Below are 15,957 nucleotides of genomic sequence, written 5' to 3'. Positions count from 1 at the left end.
CTACTAATCTGAGAAGAGACTTCCTTAGCTTCCAGAAATTCCATCATCTCTCATTCATTTTTTAAAAAATTATCATTTAGTGCTTATTGTGTGCCAGGTGCTCTGCTAAACTCTGGGTTTCCAGTCATGTAAAGACAGGGTGGCAGATATCACCGGAAAGAGCTGGGCTTTGGTAGTTCCACAGCATGCCGGGCCGAGAAAGTTCCTACAGGGAGGAGGTCCCAGCCCCCAGCCTTCTCATTAGCAACTCACCTGGACACAGTTTCCCACCTGTAAATTAAAAGGAGTGAGGTAGTTAAGGGTCTCCAAACCTTTTCCAGTTTGTTAATTTATGTAACTGTTGGTTGCACGATCTTGGCTAAGTAGCTAATGTCTCAGTGTCTTCACCCACAAGAAGGGAGAATGGCGGTACCTCTACTATGAGGCCACGGGGGTGACATGAGTTCATGCACATGACACAGAACAGTGCCTGGCCCCCTGTGCAACCAGCTCGCTTCCTCCTCACTGTTGTTAACATGAATACCACCCTTTCATTTGACATGTGCTGACTGTGTGTATGCTAAGCACTGTTCCAGGAACTGGAGATGTTGCAATAAACAAAACCCGGCCTCTGTATGTGAAGAGTTTCCAGTCTAGGAGGGACAGTAGGCAAGTACACATGTACCATGGCAGTTGGTGACAAGTGCTGCAGGTGCTACAATTGGGGTCTGTGAGGTGGAGAGCGTTGAGGTGGCAGACAGGGTGCTGTCTGGCATAGGAGAGTCTCACACTTGAACCTTAGAGCCCCTCGTGTTGGTATCAGACAGAAGACTGTTCTGGGCAGAAGCGCAAAGGTACAAGCATGTTTGGCATGTTACCAGAAGAGCGAGGAAGCCCCTGTGGCTGCTGAGAGCCCTGAGGGAGGGGGCAGGGTGGGATGGAGGGGTAGGAGCAGGGGCTTTATGCTCCGTTGTAAGAACTTTGACTTTTGCTCTGAGCAAAATAGGATACCATTTGGAGAAGTTTGAGAAGACAGATGAAGTGATACGACTTTTGTTTTAAAAGTGTGTTGCATTTAAATTGTAAAAAAGCAAAAGGAGAAGGGAGGCAACCAGGCAAAGTCATGGCGACAATGACTTTGACCAGGGTGATTGCAATGGCTTAATTCTAAAACTATTTCATTCTTGCTCTCTAAATGCTAACCCTTAAAAAAATTTTTTTTTATTTCCTTCAAGAACCCCACAAGTATGTCCATCACCCTCTCCAGGGAACTCTGTAGCAATTAACTTGATAAAAGACCCAAGGCGCATTATTTCTTAGGTGGAAGCATTTTAGCAATGAAATGCAACCAGATGCCCTCAAACTTGACTGCCACAGATACCTGACCTGCCTTGAGTTACCATTTCCTGGCTGAATGATTCAAGTCTCCAGGGTTATCAGCCCAGTGAATTTCATAAGCATTTTCAACCACTTGAAAAAATTAAATCACGACACAGGGCTATGCAAATGAAGGGCTCCAGCTGTCGAGATTTCCCGATGGGCCCGTTGTTTCATACACTCTGTTGCAGTCCCGGGTCTTTTCTCCTCGTTGCTCTCAGTTCCAATCTAAGAATTTCAAGTAAGTTCATCACATTTCAAAAATATTTGTTACCTAATGAGATTTAAGGTATTTTGTAAAAACAATTGAAAAGGTTTGCTCCCTCCAGCAAAGGCTCAGACTAGGTTGCCTGTGAAAGCCAAAATGTGCCATGCTTTTTGAACCAGCACATTTATTTTCTTTGTGTGAGTGTGTGTGTGACTTCCTGTTTTAGTTATTGTGGAATTACCTACTAAATACCTGGTTTAAGTTGGGAATAGAAGGAAAAATAGGACAATTGTCATCATGTACAGCTGACAGGAGAAGGAATCCTTTGCTGGCTACTCAAGTCTCTTTCAGGAATTTAAAGCTTTATTGTATACTCTTTAAATATACTCCAAAAGTCAAATAACTGCCTAAAGAGGGAATCATACATTTAACTATAAAATAGAATTCCATGTTATGGTAGTTTTTTAATAGGGTTAAGCTATGAAATGTGAAGGTAAATGAAAGTTCTTGTATAATCAAAGTTACCTTTATTATTCCCCTTCTATTGCCCTTGAAGTTTAGTACAAAACTGTGCCTTCAATTCTGTATGGTGATGCGTATGCATACTAAAATTCAAGAGCTGCAAACTAGACTATCAATTTTCTACCTTTTTCATCTCATGGCACATATAAACTAATTATTAAAATTATGTGGCACACCCCAAAATAATTTTTTTGCTGATATGACAACAAAAATAGGTATAATTTTGATTTATTCATGCTGGACAGCTATTGTTGTATTGGCTTTTGTTGCTTTTTCATTTGACAATCTGAGGAAAAAGGGGTCCGTTCCCCTGACCAATAGTCAGGGATTGCATGTTTTAAAAATTCTTGTGGCACACCAGTTGGAAATCACTGAACTAGACTAAAGGAAGAAACGGGAAGGATTCTATAGGTAAATCTGGACTTCCAACCATTCTATCTTTAAGAGAATTTTCAAGCACCTGGTATAGAAGAAAGTATGGACTAGAATTCTGCAGCTTTTCCAATTACCAGCAGGGCTCACTCCATTTTGTTTTGATATGAAGCCTCTTTAACTTTAACACGTGCTAGTGGATTGATTTCTTTGCGGGGAGGTCGAACGAAGACAGTGCCCAGGTCCTTTCAAGGAGTCAGTTCTTAAGTCAGCACCTACCTTTGGTGCCCTGGGGTGTGTGTGGCTCTGCTGGGCTGAGCAGCACTGATGCCTGCACACCCGCTCCCTTCCTGGTCCCGTTTCTCCTTCCCCTGTGAGTCTTCCCTTTATTAAATCTAAATATGTTCACTCTCATGCTTTGTAGATAGATGTGCATGCAACTTATAAGTTGACGCTTCTATTTTCCTAGGCTGTCAAACCGACAGAAATGAAAATGTTGACTGTTTTCGTCATAGCAGTCACTGGCACTGAAGCAGCCACCGTTTGCAGATAGCCTCTAGAATCTGCTGTCATCTACGTGGAGTCAGTTCCCTTGGGTGTGCGTCAGGGTTTCCGCACAGGCTGAATCAGTTACTATCATTCCAGTTTCAAATGAGGGGAAGTGTTAGGCAAAGTCAGTTTTTAAATAATCCACATGCTCAAGCCCAGGTGAGATCGACTGCTTTACACCCTGATGTAGATGCTCCTGTTACCACAGCCCTTTACAGAGGGTAGGTGCTCTTGAGTTGCCTTAAAGATCACCTGTGGCCTGAGCGGATAATGGCTGAGATTATCAAGTAGGTGATGAGTATATGGGAATTCAGTACTTTACCCTGTCTTCTTTGTATGAGTTGGAAATGCCCGTAACAAAATGCTAAAAAATCATACACCTTTTGGTCTTGTTGACCCCTTTCCATCGGAGCTCGTGAAAAGGCCGCAGCTCAGGCTCTGGCATCTGAGTGGCCTGCCTTCAATTCCCAGCTCCACCAAGTAAGGCTGCAGACTGGGGGCGGGGCAGAGGTGCAGGGGCTGGCTAATGTCTCTGCCATGCTGTGTCCTCGTGGGTAAAATGGGTGACAATTAAACAAAGTGCAACATGCCTAATACTGCCTGACACAGAGCAAATGCTCGATAAAAGCTTTCGCTTCAGAATTTAGGTTCAACTAAAGACTTGCGACACTATGCAGTTATGGTTTGCATAACAAGTGCAGATCAGAAAGGCAGTACAGGAATTTTTCTGTCTCAAGAAAGATCAATATTCCAGAAGTTAGCCCAGAGTAAACCTTGTTGCTTCATAGCTCATTTTACCTCCAGGTTAAGCCTACTAGAGAAGGGGTTTGGGTTTCTGATTCGGTATTTGTTAATCCACTCTCTGTGCCATTACACGGAGAGACGAAAGTATTTTGTTTGAAAGTCAATTAAATGGAATTACTGGGAAAAATTAGACCACATTGCCTAAAAGCACAGACTTAGTGGTCACGGATTGTGGGTTTCAAATCCTGACTTTGTCATTTACTAGCTAAGTGATCTTGGATGAATCAATTAGCAACATTGCTTGTTTGGGGTTTTTTTTTTTCATCTATAAAAATGACGTTTGCAAAGATTAAATCAGACACTACAGCTAGAGTGCTTGGCACAGTGCCTTCAATAGAATAGATGCTCTTTAAGAGATGTATTCCTACCACTAACCCTAATAAATGGTACTAAGAATTTATATTCATTCACTTGTTCCTCAAGTAATTGTCGAGTGTCCACTGTGTGCCAGGCATGATTCTCGACCATGGCAGTGAACAACACGCAGACAGTTCCTGTGGTCACAGGCAAAACAAGCCAGTGGATGTGTAACAGGCATCCAGGGCGGTGCGGGCACACACAATAACGACATTTCCACAAGACATACACGAGATGTGAATAACCTCAAGTGCATAGATAATTGTAAAGTCTGATCGAGTAATTAGGAAGCAATATGTTTTGAATATTTACTACCTTAGTTTTTGCTTTGTGTCGAGTTATGATTGACATACAGCATGGTGTTAGTTTCAGGTGTGCAGCATGGAGGATTGGTATTTGTATGTACTGCCAAATGCTCACCAAAATAAGTCTGTTAATATCCATCACCTTACATAGTTGCACATTTTTTTTCTTGTGATGAGAACTTTTTACTACCTTTTTAAAATATATTTAAAATTTTTTTTAAAGTGCTCTGAAGATAAAATAAACCAGGACCAGTATGTTGGAGAGTGTCTGGAAGTGTGTCGAGGTGGAGGAGGGTGCAGGGCTATTTTCTAGAGGCTGTTCTGGGAAGCCTCTGGATAAGGTGCTGTTGGAAGCAGAAGTACCAGGAAAGCCGGTTGGCTGTCCAGGGAAGAGCCTTCCAGACAGAGGAGATCAAGTTCAGATGCAGTGTCCCTGAGGAGGAAATGCAAGTATTTAACCACAGTGGGGACCGTGTGTCTAGAACAGGGTAAGTGAGGGGGTATGCTGACAATGAGGGTAGAGGGAAGCTGGATCGTAAGGGTCCGAATGGCCATGGAAAGTTTTTAAATTTATGATCAATGAGGGAAGAAGTCTAGGCTAGTTTCCATCAAGGGTTGATATGTCCAGCTTGGCTGTTAGGAGATTTCACCTGATGACTATCGATGCTAGATTGCAGGGGGCAAGGATGGAAAGGGAAGCTTTGCCGTCATCCTGGAAAAAGGCTCGTGGTCTACTGAGGACTGGATAGATTCTGTGTGTATTTTAAAGAGAGAATAGAGATGATCGTGTCTTGCACGTGGAGATAGATGAGCACGGCCTGGAGAGCTTGTCCTAGTCACACAGCTACCTGTGGGAATTAGAAAGGGTTCTGAGACGTCTGCCTGCCATATGCTTGAGAAGCTGATGACATCTCTGTGTGGTTAGCTAAAGGTGTCCCTTCCGCCCAGAAGACACCTCCCTGTAGCAGGGCATGGCAAGGTTGGTGAGGGGGAGTGTAGGGCTGGAGAGAGGCTATTGTTCAGCACCCACTTGCCCCGATGTCCCAGGACTACAACCCTGGGATTAAAAGGGAGCATAAAGGTGATGCCAAGGTTTTGAGCCTGAGCAACTAGATAAATAAAGTTGCCATTTTCTGAGATGGGGAAGGCTGCAGGCAGAGCAGGTTTGGGGAGTGAAATTAAGAATACGGTATGATCACTTCACACCAGTCAGAATGGCCGGATCAACAAACAAGTGCTGTTGAGGTTGTGGAGAAAAAGGAACCCTAGTGCACTGTTGGTGGGAATGCAGACTGGTGCAGCCACTATGGAAAACAGTATGGAATTTCCTCACAAAACTGAAAATGGAACTGCCTTTTGACCCAGCAATTCCACTGCTGGGATTATACCCTAAGAATCGTAAAACACCAGTTCAAAAGGACCTATGCACCCCAAAGTTCATAGCACTATTTACAATAGCCAAATGCTAGAAGCAACCTAAGGGCCCATTAGTAAATGAATGGATCCAAAAACTATGGTACATTTACACAATGGAATACTACGCAGCAGAAAGAAAGAAGGAGCTCCTACCCTTTGTGACAGCATGGATGGAACTGGAGAGCATTATGCTGAGTGAAATAAACCAGGCGGTGAAGGACAAACACCATATAATCTCACCTATATGTGGAACCTAATCAACAAAACAAACAAGCAAGCAAAATATAACCAGAGACATTGAAGTAATGAACAAACTGACAGTAACCAGAGGGGAGGTGGGAGGGGGAAAAGGGGGAAGGGTTGTCAGGAACATGTATAAAGGACACATGGACAAAGCCAAAGTGGGGTAGGATCAAAGGTGGGGAGTGGGGAGGGCTGGGGTAGGGGGTGTGGTAGGGGGAAATGAAGACAACTGTACTTGAACAACAATAAAAAATATGAAAAAAACGCTGTCTGAGACATGTTTGACTTAAGACGCATATTAGACATTTAAGTGGAAATATCAATAGGCAGTTGAATGTACAAGTCTAGAAGTAAAAGAGTTGGAACTGGGATAAATTTTTGGATTCAACAGTATATGAGTCCATGGTTTTTAATAAATATATTTAATGCATAACGTAATGACCATGATCATTCACAAAAATAATGTAATGAGAAAGTTTTAGAACAACTGTCAGTACTTTTAGTTTCTTTAATCTTTGTTATTCTTGCTAACATACTCAGAAGAAACTATTTAAGTGATTTTTAAAAAGATAAGGTGAAAAAAAGCCCATTTGTTCATTGCCTCTCATTTCTAGAGGTTAATGGTTTCTCCTGTAGTCTTCTAAAATTTGCTACACATAACACAGTATACATATGTGTACAGATATATGTAGTTCTGGGTATATTTGGTTCTTGTATAAATGAGGTCATGCTCTAGGTACTGTTTGCAACTTAGGGTTTTTTAAGTAGATTTTGTCAAATTGCTCTCCACAAATGTCACACCAATCTATATTCCCACCAACAGAGTGTAAGATTGCTTTTTCACTCTTCTTGACTAATACTGGACATGACTAAACTTAATCACTGCCAATCTTTAGTGAAAAGTATTACCATAACAATATCCATATTTTTTCATATGTTTATTGACCTTTTATATTTCTTTTTCTGTGAGCTGCCTTTTTATGCCCTTTGTACCTTTTTCCAGTTTTTAAAATGGCTTGTAAGAGCTCTTTGTATAATAAGGAAATTAGTCTTTTTCTGTGCTAAACCTTTTTTCAAATAAACTATACCTTGAGTAATCACTGCAATAGAAAAATGAAAAGTGCAGGTGGCAAAAGAGGGGACTTTGGCTGCTGAAGACAGTGGGGGCAGGCTTTTCCTCTCTCTTCTCTACTTCCATCCTCCTCCTATTCCCTTCTCTCTGTATTCTTCCTTTTCTTTATTTCGATGTCCTTTGTCTTATGTGTACATATACACTTTTTATCTTTTAGATTTAATAAAAATCATCTTTCAGACTTTTGATTTTGTGTTTTTGGTAGTATGAAGGCTCTTAACCTTAACACAGCATAGGACCTCAGAATAAGTCTGAAGTTGGCACTGGTACATAGAACATATTTCCATACTTTTTTCTGTGTTTTCATTATAATCAGTGAAGTAAAAGAGAGAGGAGGAAGCATCAACTTTGTACAAGATATTATGCAAAGCCTGTATACAGTTTTATCTCTTTTCATCTTCCCTGGGGGGACCTTTTATTACTCTCATTTTATAGATGAGGAAACAATCTAAGTGAAATTAGGAAACTTTCCCAGGGTCACGTGGTTAGAAATTAAAATGTTGAACTGTAATAAGGTCTATATGCCTCTGTTGAATTATGAAGTTCACATGTATTTAGTAACTTTTTTCCTCCAGACTTAACAGAAGAATCTCCAGACAAAAATTTTCATGTCAGTATGTTCAGGACTGAACTGACAACATAAAAATATATTCATCCAGCTACTAGTCTGTATTAGATTAGTAAATTGATAAATATAAAGACTACATAATACATTTAGTGCCTTGGGGGAAAATTATTTGTCAAAAGAGAAAGGTCATGAAGGAATTCATATATATGAGGTCTGTCTGGGAAAAGTCCAGCCATTGTTAATACAATGAGAACAATTTGCACGACATTGATGTAACCTGGCAGCCAAGGAGAGTGGATTGGAATCCTCATGCGTGAACAATGACAACTTCACTGTACTAATCAGTGGGGGCAGTAGACACCATTGAGTGAGCATGTGTACTGTGTGGCCATCACATTCAAAATGACTGAGCGAGTAGAGCAATGAATCTGCATCAAATTTTGTGTTAAGTTTGAACATTCCTCCATGGAAACTGTTTCGATCATTCAGAAGGCCGTAGCTGTGGGCAACTGGTGATTGGCAGTTTCATCACGACACAACATGCCTGCTTATGCCTCAGGCCTCATGCAGATCTGGCCTTTTGGCAGAACATCAAATCACCCAGGTGACTCAGCCCCCGCTACAGCCCAGATTTGGGGCTCTGCAACTTCTGGCTTTTCCCAAAACTAAAATCACCTTTGAAAGGGAAGAGATTTCAGACCATCGATGAGATTCAGGAAAGTACTACAGGGCAGCTGATGGCAATTGGGAGAACTGTGTGAGGTACCAAGGTGCCTACATGAAGGGGACTGAGGCATCATTGTCTTCTGTACAGTGTTTCTTGTACCTGTGTCTTCTTCAATCAATATCTCTATTTTTTTTTTTATGTTACGTGGCTGGATACCTTCTGGACAGGCCTCTTATAACTGTGAGATTCATGTATTAGGATTTTTCAGTCTAACTCTTTAACTTCCTGTGTTTCCATAATTATCCCAAGTGTCTTTCTGAAGTGCTCTTTGGGGCGGTCTCTGTCTGTGACCTTGGAAGCTTTGGGTAGTTGTGGAACCGGAGGCGAGCAAACATTTGTGTCATTGGTTTCTTCTTTGCAGGCCTACAACGGGCACCATCAAGCCTTGGAAGTCCTTCTGCAGTCGCTGGTGGACCTGGACATCAGGGATGAGAAAGGCCGCACTGCTCTGGATCTGGCCGCCTTTAAGGGACACACAGAATGTGTGGAAGCACTTATCAATCAGGGCGCATCCATCTTCGTGAAAGACAATGTAACCAAAAGAACCCCACTTCATGCCTCAGGTAGGTATCGTCAAGAGTCTGGTTACCCTAGTTTTGTGACCCACTTAAGTTTCAGTAAAAGAATGGCAGCATCTTCTTTTGTGTCAGTTTTTAAAATATTTTCTTGCTACACCAGATACGCCTACACTCTTCCAAACTGCTTGGCTTACTATCCACCTTTGAGAAGATTGGTGTTCTCTGGCCAGATGGGCTCTGGCCATCTTCTTTAAAGACTTTATTTTTTTTAGAGAAGTTATAGGTTCACAAGAAAATCCAGAGGAAGGTACAGAGATTTCCCATACACCCTCTGACCCCACCATGTGCATAGCCTCTCCCATTATCAGCATCCCCACCAGCGTGGTACTTACGTTACAGTTGATGAGCCCACAGTGACACATCATAATCATCCCAAGTCCATGGTGTACATTAGGGTTCACTCTTGGTGTTGTACATTCTATGAATTTGGACAAATGCATAATGACATGTATACATTATTATAGTATCATACAGAGTAAATCCATACAATAAATCCAGCGTCAAAAATTCTCAGTGCTCCATCTGGACTTCTTAACTCAATAGAGCGTTCATAACCTTTGGCCAAAAGCAGTCGGAAAACTTTCTGAAAAAAAGGGGAAGGTCTAATGTGATCTTCAGATAAGTTACATAGAACAAAATCGCGCAGCATTTTAAAGCATATAATTCATGGTATTTCAGGGCTATTTCATAAAAGGAGTCATCAGACGGCAGTCTGACCAGTACATCATTCTGCCAGTCTAAATGATGCTTCTTAGCTACCGCTCTGATTCTGGACACATCGAGTGTAAACATAGACTCTTAAATAAAAGCACTTGTATAGGTCCAAAAGTAAGTAATTTGCCTTTTCTGGGATTTTCTCTAGTATACATAAAATAAAACTGTATCAAACACTGCTGGATGTATATGCAGATATAAAGGTAACATGGAGAGTCTCTGGCTCAGCTAAGGCATAAATTTCTTTGGGATTAGGAATTAAACGGTACCCACCTTTGACCAGGACAATAAATCTTGTCTTATAATGAGAAATAACTGTCTTATACCATTAGATTCATATATTGAGGAGGCAAAGGAGTGAAGACGGTTTTTTAGAAGACTTAATGATCTTGTCGGGAAAGTTTTCTCAGAATGTTAGGCTTTATAGAAGTATTTCCATCTACATCCCTGAATTTCCAAACCACTGAGGAAAAACAACATGGAAATAGGAAAAACATGGCTGTTGTCTAATTACCTGGAAATCATTATTTCTGGAAAAAACTTAGGCCATGAGGTCAGCAGTGGTTCGTATGGTTATACTATAAATCCTTATTTCCTTGTGCATTTAGTCTCTTTGGTATTATTATCAAGTATTATAAAGTTTGATATTCTAGACATCCTTGATATTATTCTAAAGTTCAATTTAGTTCGTTTCAAATATTGGTTGCCTATTTTTAAGGCAAGCATCCTGCTTTAGTTATCAGGTACTTCCTGATGATTACAAATGGCCTATTTTCATTGTGGAAAATCACTCTCAAAGACAGGTAAACAGTGAAAAATAATCATTGTCCCTCATTTGCCATTGTATAGGTTATGGTCCAATGGAGCCCCCTAGTGGTCAAGAAGACTCACGACTTTTGGATTTCCCTTATGTGATCCATTTAATAACACAGGCTATCATTTGACTCTGTTCTCCACAAAATGTCTGCTGTGTGGAAACTTTATCCTGTGCTTGCAGAATCTGCGTATCCAGATTCTTCCAACTTACTTGAAAGGCCGACATTTTTGTTGTTTCAAATCCTGGGAATCCTGCAAGAAGTGGGAGCCAACATGGATATTAGAGGTTCTGGCACAGCTAGTTGCAAAGACAGTTGTGGTCTTGGAGCAGCCTGAATAATGTCTGTCACTCATAGTGAGGGGTGGCTGAGCTAGGCTAGGACAAAGCTGGACCTGTCAAAGCACAGCTAGGGAGATGTTAGCATCTCTTCGCTCTAAGGCAATTAGGAAAAATGTAGTGTGTGGGAAGCCAACAAAAATCATAATTTGGCTACACTTTTGCAACAGGGGGGACTTAGATTTATCTGAGGGCTATTAGCTCAGTTCAAAAAGCTGCAGCACACTTCCTCCTCACCACCCTCCACAAGAAAAAAAAACAGCACTACTATAGAAACTGGTTTGATCTCCAACATACTGGGTCAGTGATGTGACCTTAGATGATTTTTTTCCCTTTTTCTATTTAGCCAAAAATCAAATATCCTTGGAACTATGATGATCATGAGCATGTAAAGAACATCAAATTGATATGGAAAGAGGCATCAAACTCCCCTGCACCTCCCTCCACTTAATGCACCCATTTCCTGTGGCATTTAGCTCTCAGTCCTCTGCTAATCATTTCCTTTTAAGCATGCACTAAGCTGCTTGGATATAGTGGTTACCAGATAACAGGTTTAACATACTATTTTAAACAGACAAACAAAAAACCAACAGCAACAACAATATATTGCTTATATTCCAGTCCCCAAAATTTCCTCCCGAGATACATAAATGGGATGTTGCTGACAATGAGCTGAATGCAGTGGTCTACAAAATGTGGGCATTGTCCCTGTAGTTAATTTGAGTGGTGTCGATGAATGTGAGCTAATTCTAATATGTATTGTCCCTGAAAAATGTGTCATTGCTAAATTCGCATTCTCTCATGACTGGCATGCAATAAGAAGGACTGTAACATGCAGCTCTTCGAAGAGTCCTCATTAACCTAACATAGCTGCATCGATTCCCTTCTCCCTGCACATCCATAGTGAGGTAAATACAGTGTATTTTATAGTGTTCTCATTGTTCAGAGAGGAGAGAAGGTCGCATTTGGAATGTCTATTTTAAGGCTGTGGGTTGCATTACACAAACTGAAGGAAGTAGCTACCCACCCGCACCCCGTCCGGAATTGTCATCCTAGGAGATTTGCTTCCCAGAGCCCAAAGCACCCAGGGCTGAAAGGAGCATTGTGCCTGGTGCACATAAGGGCGCCTCCATGTATTGCGCCCCAGCTGGTCAAGGCCAATAACAGTGTTCTGGCTGCATCTCCTGCCCACTGTGATCCCCCGTTATGTCCGCTGGATGATGAGGAGTGAGGACCCTACAGCACCTGGGAAGGGCGAGAAGCCTCAGGAGTCAGAGCTCTGCAGGGGGAGAGAGGGGAGGGCAGGGGACCCAGGGGGGTGAGGCCAATGGAGAGCTGCCTCGCCCCTCCCCTGCCCCCAGCCTGCTTGAGACACTGTCAGGCAGAGAAACAAGGGCCTGCGGTCTGAGGACCTCCGGACAGAGGTGCTGCCGCAGGGAGCCATCCAGGCTGTCAATGAGCAATGAGTTGATGGCTTCTGTACACCTTCCTGGCTTGAGCGTTTGCTTTAAGTCACTGCTAACCAATCAGAATTGTTTCTCCAAAGTCTACCTCCGAATGTACAATGACTGAGGGAAACGGAGGCAGGACCTGTTTACTCTATTCCTCCGCTCGTCTCTCCTCTCCCCTCCTCCCTCTGCTTCACCTCCTCTGCTCTCTCCTGCCATCCTATTCCTGCTCCCCTCTTCCCCCTCCTCTACCTTCTCCTGCCCCCTCTTCCTTCCTTTTAGAAAGGCCTGAAGACAAGCAGGACATGGGATTATATGGTATTGGGTGACTCAGAGGAAGAAAAAAGGTAACTGGCAAGTGGGGAGGAATCATCCGTTTCATTCGAAGAGATTTAAAAGAAAAAAATAATGACCCTTAATACATGCACCAGGGAAAAGTTAGGTGAGGACCAGCGTGCCCTGGTGGGAACAAAGAAAGGATGGGTGAGTAAAATAAACATTGGAGCACCCTGTGCCCGGCAGCTAGTCTGAGCTGGAAACCTGGGGATATCTGTCAGCAACAATTGAAAATGAAAGCTTTGAAAGCCACATAAATTTCACTTTGGATGGATATGTATGATAGTGTCGTCTGTTAAGAGAATGGCCATTATTTTCTTTTTCAGTAATTAATGGTCACACACTGTGTTTGCGGCTGTTACTAGAAATTGCAGACAACCCAGAAGCAGTTGATGTGAAAGATGCCAAAGGACAGTAAGTGTTCTCCCACTTGGCCTGGGGTGACGTTTCAGTCACAGCAGGTGATTGGTTAATTTGTTAAGCAACTAGGAGGGCTGACTGCTGAATTTTAGGTTGGGGGTGGGGTGTATGTTTGGGCAAAATTCATAGATGAGAGCCCTAGAATAATGAGGTGACTTTGTGCTGGAGTATTTATATGAAAGCAATGTCTGCAGGCTGGTGTGTGTGTGTGTGTGTGTGTGTGTGTGTGTTGATAAAAAGAGCCAACTATGTATATCTGTGGCCATGGATCCTGGCCTTTTAAAAATAGTCCTCCTTTGTTCCTTCTTTCTATCCATTTTACCCTCTTTTGAAGCTGCTACATTCCATTTTAAAATTAATAATTGCAAGGACCTCAAGAAGTTATCCCAATCATAAAAATGCTTCATATTTTTATCCTTCCTTGGGTTTGTTTTTCCAAAGTCTTTTCCCTCTGTCAGCCCATTCCTACACCCAATCTTCTCTTACAAATAGGAAATGCAGAGCAACAAAGCTCTAGTGACTCACCCCAGATACACGGAGTTAGTGTTCAAGCCAGAACTAGGACCCCTCCCCACTCCTGGATTCCAGCACTGTTCTTTCCTCTAAATTTGTCAGACTTTTCTTTAAGGCAATAGAGCTTTGTTCAAATGCAAGATTGAACAAACGCCAACACAGAAAACCATGAAAGTAGAACTGCTCTGATGCCAGCAGTTCGTAAGGGGAGGGTCCCTTACAAACACACACTCCCTACTCCATTGATGTTTAGTAAATGCTACGTAGTTTTCGACATGATGGGATTAAAATGAACATCTGGGGAAGGACCCTTTCCCTGCCCCACCTGTGTTAATCATTCCCCTGACAGCCTTCTGTGTGGCCACTAAACACCAGAGGCAGATCGCTTATTCCAAATAGCACGTAGCACATTGGGGGCACTCAAATATCAAGCGACTCTCAAGAAGAGAGATTCAAAGACAAAGGGACAGAGAGACAGAGAGAAGGAGGTCCTCCCACTGGAAGTGATGAGGGTTTTGTTTTTTTGTTTGTTTTGTTTTATCTTCTAAAAAGCCCAATTCATCGCTCTCCCTAGAACCCCACTGATGCTTGCGGTGGCATATGGACACATTGATGCTGTTTCATTGTTACTTGAAAAGGAAGCAAATGTGGATGCCGTTGACGTCATGGGGTGCACAGCCTTACACAGAGGGGTACGTGGTCTTCCTCAGCTTTCATCCAGCAGCAGCTTTGTAGTTGGTGTTCTTCTCTTTTCTTCCCTACAGGAGTTTTTAGTAAAGCGATTGTTTCCCAAGACAACCAATTAACCTCAGTCAGGCTAAAAGAAATTACAAAATCTTAAGCAAAAGTAAGATAATGGCAGGCATCTTTAGGTCCCGTTCTTGAGATTTCACATTAGATTGTGATGATAGATACACGAACTCCTACTGTTGGAAGAATTGGTTCTGCTTTCTGATTATGAAATACACATCCTGGAAACTTTGCAAAAACTTGTTTTAAAGCGCAAAGAAGAAAATCACAATTACCAGTAACCCTACCTCCTGGAGATAACAATCATTTTTTGGTTATATAACCAATCTTTTTTATTCAGCATATAGATCCACTTTAATTGTTTTTAAAAAGAGAATACTGAAGATACTATTTGGAAGCCACTTTTTTTCTTTTAAAATATCAAGAAACTTTTTCCATGTCAGTAAATAGTTTCCTGCTCCATTATTTTGAATGGCCGGTTGTGTTCAGGGGTCATGATTTATTCCATTGATTATGTAGTTTTGAGTAGTCATGCTGTTTCTACTTGCTCTTTATTAAAAATGTTCGCCCATTCCCCGCCTGAAATATGTACCCTGCTCAAATACCTATCCTGTGGATATTTTCTGCACACATTCTGCTGAATTATTTTTTAAAGCATATCGAGGAAACTAAAACAAAAGCAGAAATAAAAGTGCTGTTTGGGTCTGGTGCGAAATTCCATGGTCAATGAAAAGAAGAGCAACCCTAAGTGGTGAAAGTCATAATCATAGTTCTTATTTCTCGGGCACTTCCTGTGGGCCATGCAACAGCCGGGGGCCTGCACGCATCCTACCTCATTAGTGCTCCCAGCAACCTGTGGGGTCGCCATTACTATTCCCGTTTACAGTCAATGAAATGGGAGGTGAATTGACTTGTCCAAGTGTTACCAGGGAAAGCCAGGATTCAACTCGCATCTTCCTGATTCTAAAGCTGGTGGTTTTTACCATGATGCCTTTCATGGTCATGTTTAGAAAGTAAAGAGAGGTTTCCAAAATGCTAGTGTTCACACGGACTTTCCTGAGGTGAGCGTTGCTGGGCTGTCCCGCCCCTCTCCTCTGAAGTAGGGCAGAGTTCACCTCCCTCAAGGCCCAGGCACGCCTGCCTGTCCTCTTGCTGTGAGCCCAGCCTCACCTGGCCAACTGCGCCACTTCCTGAGTCTTCCGCCCTTCTGAAATTTGTTTCGTGTTTTTAATTGCACTGTATCAGATTATGACGGGACATGAGGAATGTGTGCAAATGCTGCTGGAACAGGAAGTGTCAATTCTCTGCAAAGACTCCAGAGGCAGGACACCCTTGCATTACGCAGCTGCTCGCGGCCACGCCACGTGGCTGAGCGAGCTGCTCCAGATGGCGCTTTCGGAGGAAGACTGTTCTTTCAAAGACAACCAAGGCTACACACCACTGCACTGGGCTTGTTATAACGGTGAGTTGATTGTCGTTTGACTGA

General features: G+C 42.3%; 1 protein-coding gene across 9 annotated transcripts in view; it reads left to right on the top strand.

Moving 5' to 3' along the window:
* ANKRD44 (ankyrin repeat domain 44) overlaps positions 1 to 15,957 on the top strand; it is a 288,800-nt gene that overhangs the window by 249,499 nt on the left and 23,344 nt on the right. For all 9 annotated transcript variants that reach the window (XM_053918901.2, XM_053918899.2, XM_045198483.3 and 6 more), the window contains exons 18-21: positions 8,921 to 9,122; positions 13,115 to 13,202; positions 14,296 to 14,413; positions 15,717 to 15,933. In XM_053918901.2, the coding sequence (XP_053774876.1) occupies positions 8,921 to 9,122; positions 13,115 to 13,202; positions 14,296 to 14,413; positions 15,717 to 15,933 (625 nt within the window). The remainder of the gene's footprint in view (positions 1 to 8,920; positions 9,123 to 13,114; positions 13,203 to 14,295; positions 14,414 to 15,716; positions 15,934 to 15,957) is intronic.

Source organism: Desmodus rotundus, chromosome 2 (assembly GCF_022682495.2).
Source record: "Desmodus rotundus isolate HL8 chromosome 2, HLdesRot8A.1, whole genome shotgun sequence".
Lineage (NCBI taxonomy): Eukaryota > Metazoa > Chordata > Mammalia > Chiroptera > Phyllostomidae > Desmodus > Desmodus rotundus.
This window is presented reverse-complemented; position numbering and strand designations above follow the sequence as displayed.